The sequence below is a fragment of the Rutilus rutilus genome (genome assembly GCF_951802725.1).
Source record: "Rutilus rutilus genome assembly, chromosome: 17".
NCBI lineage: Eukaryota > Metazoa > Chordata > Actinopteri > Cypriniformes > Leuciscidae > Rutilus > Rutilus rutilus.
In genome coordinates, this window is record NC_140230.1 from 30,211,136 (window position 1) to 30,226,281 (window position 15,146).

Below are 15,146 nucleotides of genomic sequence, written 5' to 3' on the forward strand. Positions count from 1 at the left end.
CAGCTGTGTCTCCCCAGGGCACAAATTCACAGAGCCCTCGCTCAGCCGACTCTGATGATCGGAAACACTGCCGGCAGGTAAATTGTAGCTTGAAGAGAATATCTTTCTCTCTTACAACCTCCACTTCTCACACACAGTCCTCAGGGCCTTCTGTTACAACAGTGCAACAGATAAAATCAGATTTTTGTTGGAGCAACCCCCTCAGTGTCATTGCAACATTGCATCTGCAGAACAAAGAAATCCCATGCAGAATAAGGATTATTCAGGACTGTTTATTTGCCCCTCAAATTATGAAAATAGAAATCCATAAGCAATATTACTACAGCACATAACACCTAGTGAAAAGAGATCAACTGGCTGTTCAAATTTCCTTTACATTTCTGTAGAATCCCATGCTTAACCATGACAGATGCCTTGTCTATTAGTGATTTTGAACAAATCAACACATCAGTGTAAAAGGTTAACTGGTTTCAAAGGTGCAAAACAAAGATGTTGAGAGGAAAAATGACTTCAGACAATACCCGAATCAGCAACCTTCAAAAATGCATTGTTTCTATTTCAAACATAGTTTAACAAGAGGGAGAAAAAAATAAATCACTCTCATTCAAGTTTACTACCTTACAGAAACCCTCATGGAAAGTTACAGGAACTGAAACATCTTTGCCAGTTTTGCGGTCTGTCAGCGAGGTTCCTTTGGACAGTATCTTTTGGCTTTAATAATTGTTACTGCCTCCTAAAAGAATCTCCATCTGACAGCAATTTCTAATCCTCAATAACATAAGCCACAGTTTCTCTCTTTATCCTTGAATATATCATGTTTAAAAAAAGTTTTTGCGCCCAAAATTAAAATTATTTTATTCCCTATTGTGTTGTAAACCTGTATGATTTTTACAAAAGAACATATTTTGAATCATGTTTGAGTCACAGTTTTTTATTCAATGTGTATTCAATGCTATTTTGGATCATTCTGGCAAAATTCAAATGTGCAATACACAAAATTAGTGATGCCTAATGCCATTGGTCCTCACATGACAAGTGACCAAGCATGCTGCACCAAATTTGAATATGCATATGCACTGATTATTTGATTTAAAGCAAATAAGATACAAGAGTCAAGAGGAATATTTTTAGCAAATAATTATATAAATTAGGGACAGTTTCTCACATAAACTATCGTATGGCTGCAGAACACTTTGAAAATACCGCACAAGTTGTTTGGACTACTCTAATGCGTTAGCGGTACTATGTTGTTTTGGAGTTTAGCAGTAAAAAAACAACAACTACAAACAGCCACTTTCTCTATGTGGAAATCAGCATCATTGCCATTCTGGCAAAATCCTTCTGTGTTTCACGGAAGAAACCAAGTCGCACAGGTTTGGAACAATATGAAGGAGAACAAATGTTTTTTTGTGATCTTTCTTTATGACTCTACTTAGTTTAAATATTGGTCATTTTCCATTTCCATCAATAGGATCCATCACATTAACATGAGCATCAAACTGCCTGAAGTATGACAAGTACTGACAGCAGAGCGGAAAGAATGATTTAGCAGTTAGCAGTTAGCAAATAAAATGTGCATTAAAACAAGAAAAACACTGACTGAGCTTCAAACAAGGCAATAGCACAAAAGAGATGTGAAAATCTAATTGTCATTGTCGTAAAGCTATGAAAGTGTTTAAAACGCTCTGTTATGGTCCACAGTCGCACAATAAAAGTTGAGGGAATCGCTTAAGTTTTAAGTGCTCTCTTACCTGAACTGAGCTTAATATTAGTAGCTATGATATTTTTGGTACAAAAAAATAATAATAAAGAAAGACACACGTGGACATACCAAGTTAAGAGATTAAAGCAACAATACATATCAATGGAAAAACAGAAAATTATTTAACAAAAATGAAAGCTTATGCAATTAAAGCTCAAGTCAAGGAATAAATAATACATAAATCCCTAACAATATATGGTTTCTTGTATGTTCCACGTAAAGTGACCATCCCAGTGCAACTAACAGAAAGCCCTACTTTCATTCATTCTCATTCACTCCTCCTCTTCATCCTCATGGGAGGGGCCTCTGAGTGAGGCGGGGCCTACATGCTCCTCCTCCTGCATATGCTCAATAGCTACTATGCCGGTGAGGAGAGCGTAGCTCAACATCGCTGCCACAGCAACCAGCACTGACAGAAGCTGCTTGCGTCTCTTGTATGGCTCGTTGTCAAAGTCGGCCCCCTGCTGTGTGCTGGACACCGGACGACTGACGCCCTCTGCACACAGAACAGACACGAACAGGCAACCATATGAAGAAAAATCTTCTCTTATTCAACAGACAGAAGTACAACATGCTGCACATTTTGTTCTTTGCAAACACTTTATTGTAGTTGTTAGTTGCCCACCTTTACTCTCATTGGTGAAGTACAGGCTCAGGATGTTAGAGCAATATGTGTTCAAGTTGTCCAGATTCTTCAAGTTCTGCTGCAGTCGGCAGTTAGGCAGTTGAATCTTAATAAGTGGCGCTAGATGACCAAACACATACGCATCCAGAGAAGAGGGCCTTTAACACACAAACACATCAAATGTATATCAAAATGTGTATTACACCTAACCAATAATCAACCAAGAGTCTCAAAGTGAAGCTCAAAGATCCACCTTGATGCGTAACTATAGGACTTACGAATCTCCAAAGAAGAATTTGTTCGATCCCAGGCGCTGAGAGAGAAGATTCAGGCACTCCAGAGCATCATGGTAAAGCTGGAGAGTCATAGTCATAGATCATAGAGAGGATGTAGAAGAAACAACTAGATTACAGACTCTTATGTCACTATCTCTAACTCACTATGTAACAAAAAAAATGTATATATAAAGTTTTAATAATCGTTCTATGAGAAGTCTATAAGAATAGGGCAGTCTATAATGATAACGACACAGAGGAATCACTAGTAGAACTACTTTTTCCACCTTTCAACACGATTTTAAAGAGCTTGAGCATTTAAAGCGGCAGACGACATAACTGCAGGGTGTGCTTACTATAAACAGAACGATATTGTGCATTGGTGTGGATTCTAATATAGTTATAGGTGTGACTGGGCCTAAACATTGCAAAATATAACATTTTGCTTAGTCGTAGTGAGCAGATCACAAGCATGCACATTGTGACTCAAAGTTTCATAAGCTGAGTTGTTTCCTAACACTAGCAACTAGTTCTCTGCCAGAACGGAACTTCTGCTCTATCTGAGCCCAGATTCCTCACATCTGCTGATTTATCAGTGTCCTCTTCAGGGACCAGAACATCGTTGCCTCTGGAACATTGAGTCTAACAGCCGCCCTGTTCTCTGAAGGAGGGGGTTAGTGTCACAATAGCCCAAACACCATCTGATGACCATTTCACAGCACATAAAAACAAATACTATCAAGCACAATATCCAGAATCCCACCCGGAGAACATGTAGCCAACTCGTCCTATCTCACCTCCTTCTCTGCCTCTTCTCCCGCCTCCAGCGCGCTGTTTCCTCGGATCAGACGGAGTCGCTCCAGCTGCCTGTACTGCATGCGGCCCGGCAGGAAGAAGTTGAGCGGGAAGCACATATTCTCCCCGTACCAGCGGCGCGTCACCTCCGCATAGTTCTTAGGATCGACCCATAAAGCGTAGATCTGGTGGGAAATGAGGAAGAGTGTTTGAGCACGTAACCACCAAAACTATCATCTTCAAGTTTCAGGATTCGAATCTCACAAGCGCAGGCAACAGTCGCTCCTCCAGCAGCGAGGTGAAGGCCAGCGTGTCTGCACCCTCTTTGGCCGAGAGATCATAGTCTGCATTGTATTTCTGAAAGACAAAGTTACAGCATTACTACTACATCTGCTATTGGTCAGACAAACAGGTAGTCCCTTTCCAAATCATGCATTTGACCGTTCAAGCAGGGCCGGTGATTACAACCAAAGAATGGCTTATTTATTGAGCACTGAAGTGATGATGATGTACAGGGGTTGGACAATGAAACTGAAACACCTGGTTTTAGACCACAATAATTTATTAGTATGGTGTAGAGCATCCTTTTGCAAATACAGCATGAAGTCATCTTGGAAATGACAGATACTGAAAATCCTGCACAGTTCAAAATATCGACCTGGGATTCAAAATATCCCAAAGTGGCTTAAAAATGTTTAGATCTATGTGTAAAACGCAGATGAATACAACAAGTTCAGATTCATGGAGGGAATTTGTCTGGAAAAACACCATAAGATTTTTTATAACCTCCAAACTAAAGTATCAACAATCTGGGAATCCAAAAACTGGTGAATGCTGGAGAAAATGTGGAAATGTACTGGCAGACCATTTTCACATCTTTTGGGATTGTAACAAAATTCATACTTATTGGCAGGATTTAAATAGAGAAATGAATGCAATAATGGGGATGAATCTGGAATGTGACTTTAAAACTATGTACTTGGGCATCATCCCTTTAGATATGACAAAAGAGGATACTTATCTTTCTAATATACTACTAGCAGCCAGTAAGAAAGCCATTACAAGGAAATGGCTCAAAGAAGATCCCCCATCAATGTTTGAATGGCAAGAGATTGTACAATATGGAATCTCTGACTTTTTTGTTAAGAAAACAAACTGAAAGTATGGTATCACATTGGCAGAAATGGTTGAAAAGAGATGAAAATCATTTTTGACTTCTAACGAATGGATAGAGTTGGCAGTTTAACCCTTAACAAAACAGTATTGCAGAATTTGAGTGAATCATGTGATCTGGAATATAATACAAGTTTTCTTCTTGGTGACCAGTGTATGTCCATGTATGTGTATATGTACTCAGTAGAGATGTGCACTTGTATTATAAATGTTTGTTGATGTTGTTCTATCTGTTTGAAAAAAAAAAAAAGTAGAAAAAAAAAGTTAAAAAAAAAAAAATGTTTAGATCTGGTGACTGTGCAGGCCATGGGAGATGTTCAACTTCACTTTCATGTTCATCAAACCATTCTTTCACAAGTCTTTCTTTGTGTATTAGTGCATTATCATGCTGATGCCCGGCACCCCCTTCAGGGTACAATATTTGATCTGTTAGGTGCACACGGCGCTTTAGAATGGTTCAGCAGTCCTTGGTAGTGACATGCCCATCAACCTCAGAATGCCATGATATTGCAGCCCAAAGCATCACACACTGATTCACCGCCGTGCTTCAATCTGGGCAGCAACATTCCAGGTGTCAAGCCTCTTTGGGGCTTCTCCACACCGTAACACCCATGGATGTGGGTAAGACAGTGAAGGTGGACTCATCAGAGAACAATACATGTTTCACATTGTCCATAGCCCAAGAATTGCACTGTTGGCACCAATGAAACCAACTACTGGCATTGGCACGAGTGATCAAAGGTTTGGTTATAGCAGCCCGACCATGAATACTGACCCTGTGGAGCTCCTGACGAACAGTTTTGGTGGAAACGGGAGTCGAGGACAGAATTTAATTCTGCAGTGAGCTGGGCAGCTGTGGTTTTATGTTTTTTTGGATACAATCCAAGTTAGTACCTGGACATCCCTTTCAGACAGCTCCCTCTTGCGTCGACAATAGATGAGCAAGCGAGACATGCACCAACAATTTGTCTTCTTTTGAACTGATGTCTCCCATTATGCTGTGTGGATAGCAATATTTAATGTACAGCTGTGCTATTGCTCTGCTAATTCAACCCTCACAATCTGCTCTAACTGATGAAATGGAAAATTAGTGAGGACTGGCCACAAGGCTGCGCATATATAGGCATGAAACCTAAAGTTTCATTGTTCAACCCCTGTATTTTTGTAGGCCATCCCAGAAGTAACCATCACCTAGTTCCCTCGACAAAAAGCCAGAAGGATTTTTCCATTGACATTTGAATTATAGCAGAAAATAAGCTTAATACAGTTATAATAAATAAAGTTAATGATTCTCACACATTTTTTTCCATCAAGATATTCTTCACAAATGAACACAACTTATGAATTTTGAGGCCTATATACAAGCAGCAGGAGTAAAAAGCAAAAGTTAGCATATGAACGAACTACACCATGGTCCCACAACTTCAACGTCACCATCACAAAGATTAAATCTTAATTTAAATTCTACAAGTTTGAAAGTTTGAGTTATAATAGTTTGCAAGAGTGCAAGTTTAAACACAACAATTGACTTGATCTGTGTATGTTTTTGACTCCGAACAGCACTACTACCTGGTAGAATGAGAGACAAGAAACATATTTATAGAAAGGGTTTTAATCATGCACATAATTAAAACCTTTCCTGAAAACACATACTTATTGTGTCTCATTCCAAACAAATTTAATGGATACCTTCATTGTGCAATCAAACATGATTAATGAGAAAATTAGGGCCTTTATGATGCCAACATGCATCACTGGAAACTCTGCAGTCCTCAAATGAATGAACCCGAAACTACTAAACTTAGCTTTGTTTGGTGAAATATACAGGGACACGGTATAGAGCAAAATGTGTTTATAGAGGTTTTTGTGGGCGAGAGATAATCACCTGTTTCCTCAATTGAATGATGATCTGACTGGGTTGAGAGCAGCTGCCTTCCTCTTTGGTCCTGAGAGCAGGTAGTGAACCTTCAGTGAAGACATTAATATCAGTAAAGCACTTTTCTTTCTTTTTTTTGCCTGGATGAGTTTACTGCCAAAGTTTTGTGATTTTTCTAAATGCCTAAAGATGACCAACAACAACACAATCCATTTAAGCTAGCTATCACTCTGGATATCAATAATGGAAAATGCATGAACTCTAGATAATGTATAAAAAATATCACATGGTCCTTCAGAAATCATTCTATTTGGTGCTCAAGAAACATTTATTAATATCAAAGTTGAAAACAGTTTAAAAGAAAGAGTTTAAAAGAACAGCATGTATCTTTCTGTAACATTACAAATGCCTTTACTGTCACTTTTGATACATCTTATGCATACTTGCTGAATAAAAGTTATCATTTCTGTCCAAAGAAATCTTATAAATAAATAAATGATCAAGTAATTTGTTTATTTATATGTTTAAGTAGCTGCATATAATACATTACACCCAAAGACGGGATCCACTAAAATGCGATAAACGGGCTAATTACCTGTTATACTTTTGATAGGTCTTTAATTTTTTATGTATTCGATATGGAATAATATGGAACTTCAGAAGAATTCAGGAGCCAAGGAAAAAACACAATGGAGATAGACAAGGAAAGAATGTGGAAAGAGAAACATACAGATGCAAGTTATCAGCAGCTCGGCAGGAAAGAGGAAGAGGCCTGTGTGCTTCAGTTAAAACATGCTAAATGATCCTCTTTAATGAATGTGGAGTGTCTGCCAAGAAACAGATTGTTAAAACTGGGCCTGCTTACCTGTGGGGCTTCTCCAGGGGTTCGAAATCTTGTGAATTTTGAGCGGAGCTCCAGAGAAGCGAGCATATGCCTGGAAAATGATATAAAAGACATTATTATTATTATTATTATTGCCAAGCTAGAATTATAAATATTATGTGCTAGAAGCAATTTGAGTATCATTTATGTTCTAGCACAAACAGACAAACCAAGAGTACTACACAACCTTACAAAATATAGATGACGACAACATAATATCAAGTCGCAACAAACTCGAACAGCAACGTAAGCAAGAACACAACCTGAATAGACAACAATAGCTAGTTAGCTACACCAAAGGCAACAACACAAAACAGCTTTAGCTTTTGGACAGGGTTAGCTCTTGGATGGGATGCCTCGTTTTACGACGACATCCGATAAAGTAGGACGTAATTTCACATTCCAGCACATGCAGCTGAGAGCTGACAGATCCAGCGCTTCACACCTGGCTCAGCACGTCGTTTAGCAGATTCTTTCCATTGAAAGCATTGTATACTAATGATCACTGAGTTTAAATGCCCTGGAACGATTCCTTCACACTTCAGGCTGAAGCCAAGAATGACTCAAGTATTATCGGCCTCGAAAATTCTGACATTTTTTTTTACTGGTCCTCGTGTGATTTTCATGGAGCTCTTGAACAACTGACCATGTTTGTCCAAATGTCATAAAATACCATAAATTATGTAGTCATTACAAAAATGATACAGTGGATAACTCAAGTAAATAAGTTACATTTCATTCTAGCACTCTCCATAGTGGGTATAGAAGAAAATGGATGGACATAATTATGTCATAAAATTATGCCAGTCTGTCCCTCAAATATATTTTATGATGTAAGAGACATGGAATATAGAACATGAATATGGGATTTTTTATGTTAGTTTCGGAGCTTTAGTCACTGTGAACTTTCCTTTAATGGAAAAGAACTGCATAAAGATGCTTCAAATCTTCTCCTGTGTTTCAATGAAAAACAGCCGCAGAATTTTCATTTCGAGGTGATTACTTTAACATTAGGCTTCCAGCACTTACAGGACTCTAACTGTGACTGTAAAAGGGGGAGAGGAAACCAGATTTGTGGAAAGAGCTGAGTATTGAGTTCTAAGATTTTCTCCTTTTCCCAGTTGCAGTCGTGCGGTGAGCTGAAAAAGCGCAGTTATCTCCATCAAAGGCTGACATCATAACCTCAGATTTATTACTAGATTGATTCCTACAGGATCCTAAATTGTGGCTCGTAAAGTGGAGAGGATCAAGTTTGAAAATAAATCATTCCTACGAGAACAACTGGTAGAGTCCAAAACAAGCATGAGGAGGAAAACTACAGCTGGCTGAAGTCCACTTTGCCCACAGTAAAAGCAGTTCATCAGACTCCTGCTGTACACATAAACACACTGAAATTAGGCCACGGATGACAGAACAGCTTCTCTAGAAAGTGCAGATGGTAATAATTAGTTTGAACCTTTCATAAGATCCTTAAATAGAGTGGCGCAGATTATGATTGGGCTGTCTTGATTTTAAGCCCCGCCCATGTCTTGCTGTGTATCCAATCACTGCTCTGTCGCTAAGGGAGTGTTCTAATACACCAGCACAAGCAGCCACAGCAGGGGTTAATTTATCAATAAAAAAAACCCTACAGAGTTAACAGTTAACAGTAACATTTCATTGTTTTTTTCCACATTAGAGCACTTTTTCATTGATTTTAACATCTAAAGGTCACCTTTAGTCAAGTCACCGTTATTTATATAGCTCTTTATACAAAACCGGATTGTTTCAAAGCAGCTTTAAAGTGATAACAGGGAAATTATGCATTTTGGCTGTTGTTCAGCCGAAGTCACTTCAGTGTCAATTCAGTTCTGTTGTAAAGATCCTCAATTATAAAATTCAGCAGTTCTGCAAAAACATAATGTCATCGTCCAGCTCAGTTCAGTTCTCATACAACAGCGTCAGTACAGTCAGATCAATAATATTGTCGAATATTAATATTGTTGAATATTAAGTGTCTCCAACTAAGCAAGCGAGAGGCGACAGTGGCAAGGAACCCAAACTCCATCAGGTGACAGAACGGAGAAAAAAAAAAAAAAACCTTGGGAGAAACCAGCAGTCGGGGGACAAATTCTCAATTAACAGACCACTGCAAAACATCAAGCATAACATAATGAAAAAAATGACTTCCTAAATGTCAAATATGCATACTATAGTTTAAGATCAAGGCTGAAACATGTAGAATAAAACAAGCACATACCATCACAAGAAATCCCTTAAAGGTGACGTATGTAATATTGACAGCTAGCGGCTGACATCGGTATTGCAGTTGTTTCCGCACCTCCTCCTCAGACTCGACGCTCACACAGGTTGCTAGTTTGAGAACGCAACAAGAACGAGCGCAACTGACAATGGGAAGCGACAAGCTTCACATTAAGTTGATCATTTAACGTATCTGCATTTTAAAATTACTCTGGTCCTAGAGCTTTTTAGACTGATGCTGAGACTTTTTAGGTGAGGTAGAATCTGCGATATTGGACCCAGTTCGTTTGCTGGCTTCCATGGCTGCAATACGCGGTTTTCCGGAAATACTATTGGGTAAATTGGCAGTGGGCGGGATCACACAGACCAAAACAAAAAGTAGAAATAGAATAACTTTCAGAGAAACAAGTTTGTGAACTTAGCATGTTTCCTAAATATCTGCGAACATTATGGAATTATTATGCTTTAGCACAGTCAAAAAATTACATGCAGCACCTTTAACTAAAAGCAGGCCTGTCATAATTATTACACATTTAGCCTGGTCATTCTTTGATTAATTTCTTAGATTATTGTTTTTAATATTATATGATATTATTTGATCAAATAATGTTAAATTCCATTCATATGTTGCACAATTTTTTTTTTTAACACATACTGAACTGAATAATTAAATTATGTTTCTATTTAATTTTATTCCTCCCTTCCAGGTGCAGTAACAGGACATGGGAGCACTAAAAAGTATTTTAAATTTAATACATTTTTACATTTGTATGGCATTTATTCATGGTATAAAAAAAGTTAACATTACTAATGAACATCTACTTAAAAGATGTATGTGTAATAAGCATACACACAAGACTAATAAAAAAATGTTATAATAAAATTATCACAATAAAGCCAAAATATGGTATATTGTTATAATGTTATGACAGGCCTAACTTTAAGTTGGCAGCAGAGAGGCAAATCTCCAAACATCCTCGGACCTTCACATGCAGTCACAATTTAATGCAACTATATCCTTTCTGGTGCAGTGAGATAATCTGGAAAATTCTGAATGAACTTCACATTACCAAACCATCAGACAGAGGGAGCAAAACATGCCTGCGGTTTTTAAAGCGCCTTCAGTAGGTGCAGACAGACTGTAATGCACAGACATCAACCCGACCGCTGGCGAGCTGGAAAAATCCCACAACACTCAGAGAGTCCAAAACACACAGCACTGATGTAACCTAATCACTTTAACATGCGATTTCAGCAATAGTAACCTGGTTCTTTACCCACATACAACCTTTGTTGATTAGGAATAAAATGGATCTGAATTCAGTCTCCAAAGCTGCCGATAGGGGATGAGATTGATGCTAACTCCAGATGACAGTGGTGGGTTTGTGGTTTACAGTAGCACAGACAGGTGGCGCCCTGGTGTGACCAAACTGAAGTGGAAAAATAAGAAAAGTGGAGCAAATGTCCCACATGATGATTCATGCAATAGAAATATCTGTTGATAAGCACCTTGGCTTTGGAATAAAACTGAGATAGGAAACTGAGCTTAAATCATGAAGAGTAAAAAGTGGAGATTTGCAGTTTCAAAGGGTAGACCGGCATTTAGACAGGGTCAGATCGTGGTCATGTGAGGCCCTGGGCAACCGTTCATTTTTTTTTATTAGTAGGCTATAACGTTACATATTTTGGTATGCTTTAAATAAAAAGGATAAAAATAGTAAGTTAGCTGGGGCCCTAGTGCTCATCTTGATAATCTCCAGACTTTCATTCTGGGAAATCGTGTTTCACAGAAGAGAGAAATTAAACAAAATTATTGTATTGATTGATAATAATTATTATTATTTAAACACGAATAGTAATATTAAATATTATTTTTTTAAAATCATTATTTTCTTGTACCCTATACAGGACATATTAAGCAGTTTGAAGAATGAATGGATGCATTATTATTCATTATTTTACATAATAATATATAACGTTACACACATATAACAACATCTGCGACCATTACTCACATAAAACTATATTACAAGTCCCTTGTGTTTAAAAAAAACAAGCATATATACAGTAAATACACACGTTAGGTGCCATGGCATCACTGTAACGTCATCTAACGTTACACTGTAGTAAGTGCGGTACCGAGCCGAATCGCTGTAATACAAATATAGGCAGGTGAGCAGAACCAACCCATATAAATATCCAGTGTACATGAGCCTGTGATGAAAACTCACCAGCACGATGAGACAGTCCGTATTTACTGACGGTAAACCCAAACCAGCCTTCCAGCAAAACAGCTCACAGGGAGCCGCCATCTTCACAGAACAAACACCTATGACCCGGAGCTGCTGCTTTGACAAATAAAAGTCCCAATAACTTAATGGATGTGTTCCACCTCAAATCATGCCAGTGCCCTTATTCTTTCTGAAAGCTTCTCCGTCCACAGTGAGCCTTGGATGGTGTATTAAGCCAATTCACACCGCACAGACAAACAAGTTGGCCGTTGGATTTGACATTTTATGAAAAATAACGGTGGTGTTCACACTGTCCCAACTTATTGAACAAGTTTAGTTCAAACGTTTGTGACGAGAATGATTTTATAGAGGGGGAAAACAGCACAACTGTTAAAAAAAAAAAAAAAAAAAAAAAAAAAAAAAAAAAACAGCACAACTGTTGAACTTTTTCTTGAGCCCCCAATCAACATGATTTCTGAAGGATCATGTGACACTAAATATACAGATTTTCCATCACAGGTAGGCTATAAATAGCATTTTATAATATACTAAAATAGAAACCAGGTAATTTAAATAGTAATAATATTTAAGAATATTACTGTACAAATAAATGTAGCCTTGGGGAGCATAAGATACTTTTTTTTCTTCAAAAACATTAAACAGGAGCTAGTGAATATAAATTTAGTAATTTTGTTTACTTTTGTAGCAGCAGTGTATCATATCTTGGCAGAAACTAAGACACAATACGAGACACAATTTGGATACCATGCCATGGTTTGTGAGGTAATTGTGTTTTATCATTGCTTGCAGTGGGCCTGTAGGAAACAGCAGAGACTTGGCCAAATGGACAATCAGCCGCTTGTGTTGCAACTCTCCATCCCAGGAATCTGCCAAGAATTCATGAGCAAAAAACACATGCACACATGAAGACATCAGAGTCCCAAGGGACTGATAGAGTCCAGTACATTCCTGTTCCAGCCATGAGCACCCATCCTGTCCGTCTGTGTGAACTCTTGAGTTAGTTTCAGTAATCTCTCTTTCTTTAGACCACATTTACTCAATGTAGGCTATGGCCTGAAAAAAAAAAAAATCACATATGTAACCACTTAATATAACTGTGTGTTTCCATTTAGATAATTAAGTTTCATCAAGGGTAAAGACAAGAAAAGTTCAACATATTGTGAAAATCTCTGGAAAAGGGCTTTGGGCATCATTGGGACATTCTGGAATTCTTTGAAATTGTTCCAAGAACAACTAAAGGACAAAGGGAACCTTGCAAATTTTCACTATATGTATTACTTATTTTTTATTTTTCCAACATTAAAATAAGTTTTAATAGTACTTAAATTATGCACACCTGCACCAGCCAGGCAACTGCCATGAATGGAAATGTTGATGGATAATGTTCTCCAGATTTTACAGACCACATTGTGTGGATTTTTAAATATACAAAAACACAAGACTGGAAAATAAACTAAAATAGCAAATAAGACAGTGAAGAGTGTAAATTCAGTCACTAAACTGAGTGTCACTAAACATTTTAGACCGTGTGTGGTGAGATGACGTCCTTCCTCCCATGAGCAAACATCAGGGTGGCATAAAGCACTTCACTGAAGCCCTGTGGAAAAACCAAATGACCCGTTTAACAACTCAAATTTCAGACACAGACAAACACTCAAACCTCAAGTGAATAAAACATCCCTGACCCAAGGGGAAGAGTTCTTACCACAGTGTGGTATTTTCTCTGACCTGGAGTAAAAAAACATCAAGGGGTTTCAAATATTTATGTGAATACAGATGATTTTGTTGAACCATCTGATACAAACATGCCACAATGATTTAACTAATGTAGTCTGGCAACCCATCTAACAGGGAACGTTCTAAGAACTTTAGCTAACATTCTGGCAAGGTTCTCTTATTCAAGTTATGAATACATGTCTTCCTGTAACATTAATAGAACGTTTGTTGTCTGGTCTTTAGTATGTTCTCAAAATATTAGCACAAAAACATTATTTATGCATATTTTATTTTCTGAAATGTTTTAGTAGGATGTTTGTCTAAAAAATTTGTATAGCCTACGTTACTGGTTTCAGAATGTTCGGATAACATTCAAATGTAACAATCTCATAATGTCTGAAGGATGATACAAATTGTTTTCTTAATGATCGCATAACCAAGAAAAAAAAAAAAGCATTAAAACATTTAAAAAACTGGACGTTGTGAATGTTCAGAGAACATTCAGAAATTACATTTTCATAACTTAATGGGAAAATTAGCAAAACATTCTTAGAACACATTTCTGTTAACTGGGAACACAGTAAGAGACCCTATTATCTTATTTATCTGAGTGGATACTAAAAAAAATGCAGACAGATGTGGTTTACAGCTGTTGAAATGGTCAGAAGGAGAGATGTCTCCTGCTAAAGCCAGAGGAAACATACACAACACACACACACACACACTTCCCCTGCTGGATAATGCCACTGCTGATGTCACGGGTGATCTCATCACACACAATTCAGCAAAGGTGAGATGTGCTATTTATGGTGAGAAGCTATGACCATAAAGCTGAAAGTCAAATGTCTTCTGGAGAGAAATTGAATTTAAGGTGCATGAAATGCATTTAGATCAAACTTCATGTGAATATGTATATGTCCATTCTGTTAATGCTATTCTTATTCACTCACAATTTCATATCTCTATTCAAAGTAAATCAGATTTATATTCCACAGCCACTTGTGCATTATCTACATTCAGAGAACATTTATAAACAATGTTTTAATAACCTAAATGGCAATGTTAGAAAAACCTTTTGTCTCAGATGCTATAAAATCAAGGTGGATAACATAGCTCAGATCATGTTCCTGGAGAGAGAAAAAAAAAAAAAGAAGAAAAAAAAAGGCTTTTGACACACTTATTGGCTCTTCTGATACTCTACTGGAATCATGTGGGATCACATGTTTTTTTTTTCTCAGGACAACCATCTGAAAAGCATGAGACATGAGAAAAAGGTTGACATTTAATCTAATTGCGGTCAAGGAGAAATGATTGAGATCTCATTTGTGAGGTTTTATAAAATGCATCAGAGAAAATGCAGTACAGGAGCTCCACCCACCTGTGTGTGGTACCTGCTCAGGTGCTCAAACAATAAAAGGACTGTTCACTCTGATAAAGAGGCACTTTCTCCAGAGTCCAGAACATTAGTTGATGTTGACTCAACCCGCTGGCACAGATCACATGCTGAAGGATTACTCGTCTTCAAAGATGATGAAGATTATCCTAAGA

The 15,146-nt window shown here is 37.7% G+C and overlaps 1 protein-coding gene across 1 annotated transcript; it reads right to left on the minus strand.

The window, feature by feature from the left end:
* Positions 1-256: 256 nt before the first annotated feature.
* mtx1a (metaxin 1a) lies at positions 257-12,248 on the minus strand. Its single transcript, XM_084385657.1, has 8 exons — positions 11,862-12,248; positions 7,372-7,441; positions 6,516-6,595; positions 3,722-3,814; positions 3,460-3,642; positions 2,666-2,742; positions 2,388-2,545; positions 257-2,258 (listed from the first exon to the last, which is right to left on the minus strand). Exons 1-8 carry the CDS (start codon positions 11,940-11,942, stop codon positions 2,035-2,037), a joined length of 966 nt encoding a protein of 321 aa, XP_084241783.1. The 5' UTR covers positions 11,943-12,248; the 3' UTR covers positions 257-2,034.
* Between the last annotated feature and the right edge of the window lie 2,898 nt (positions 12,249-15,146).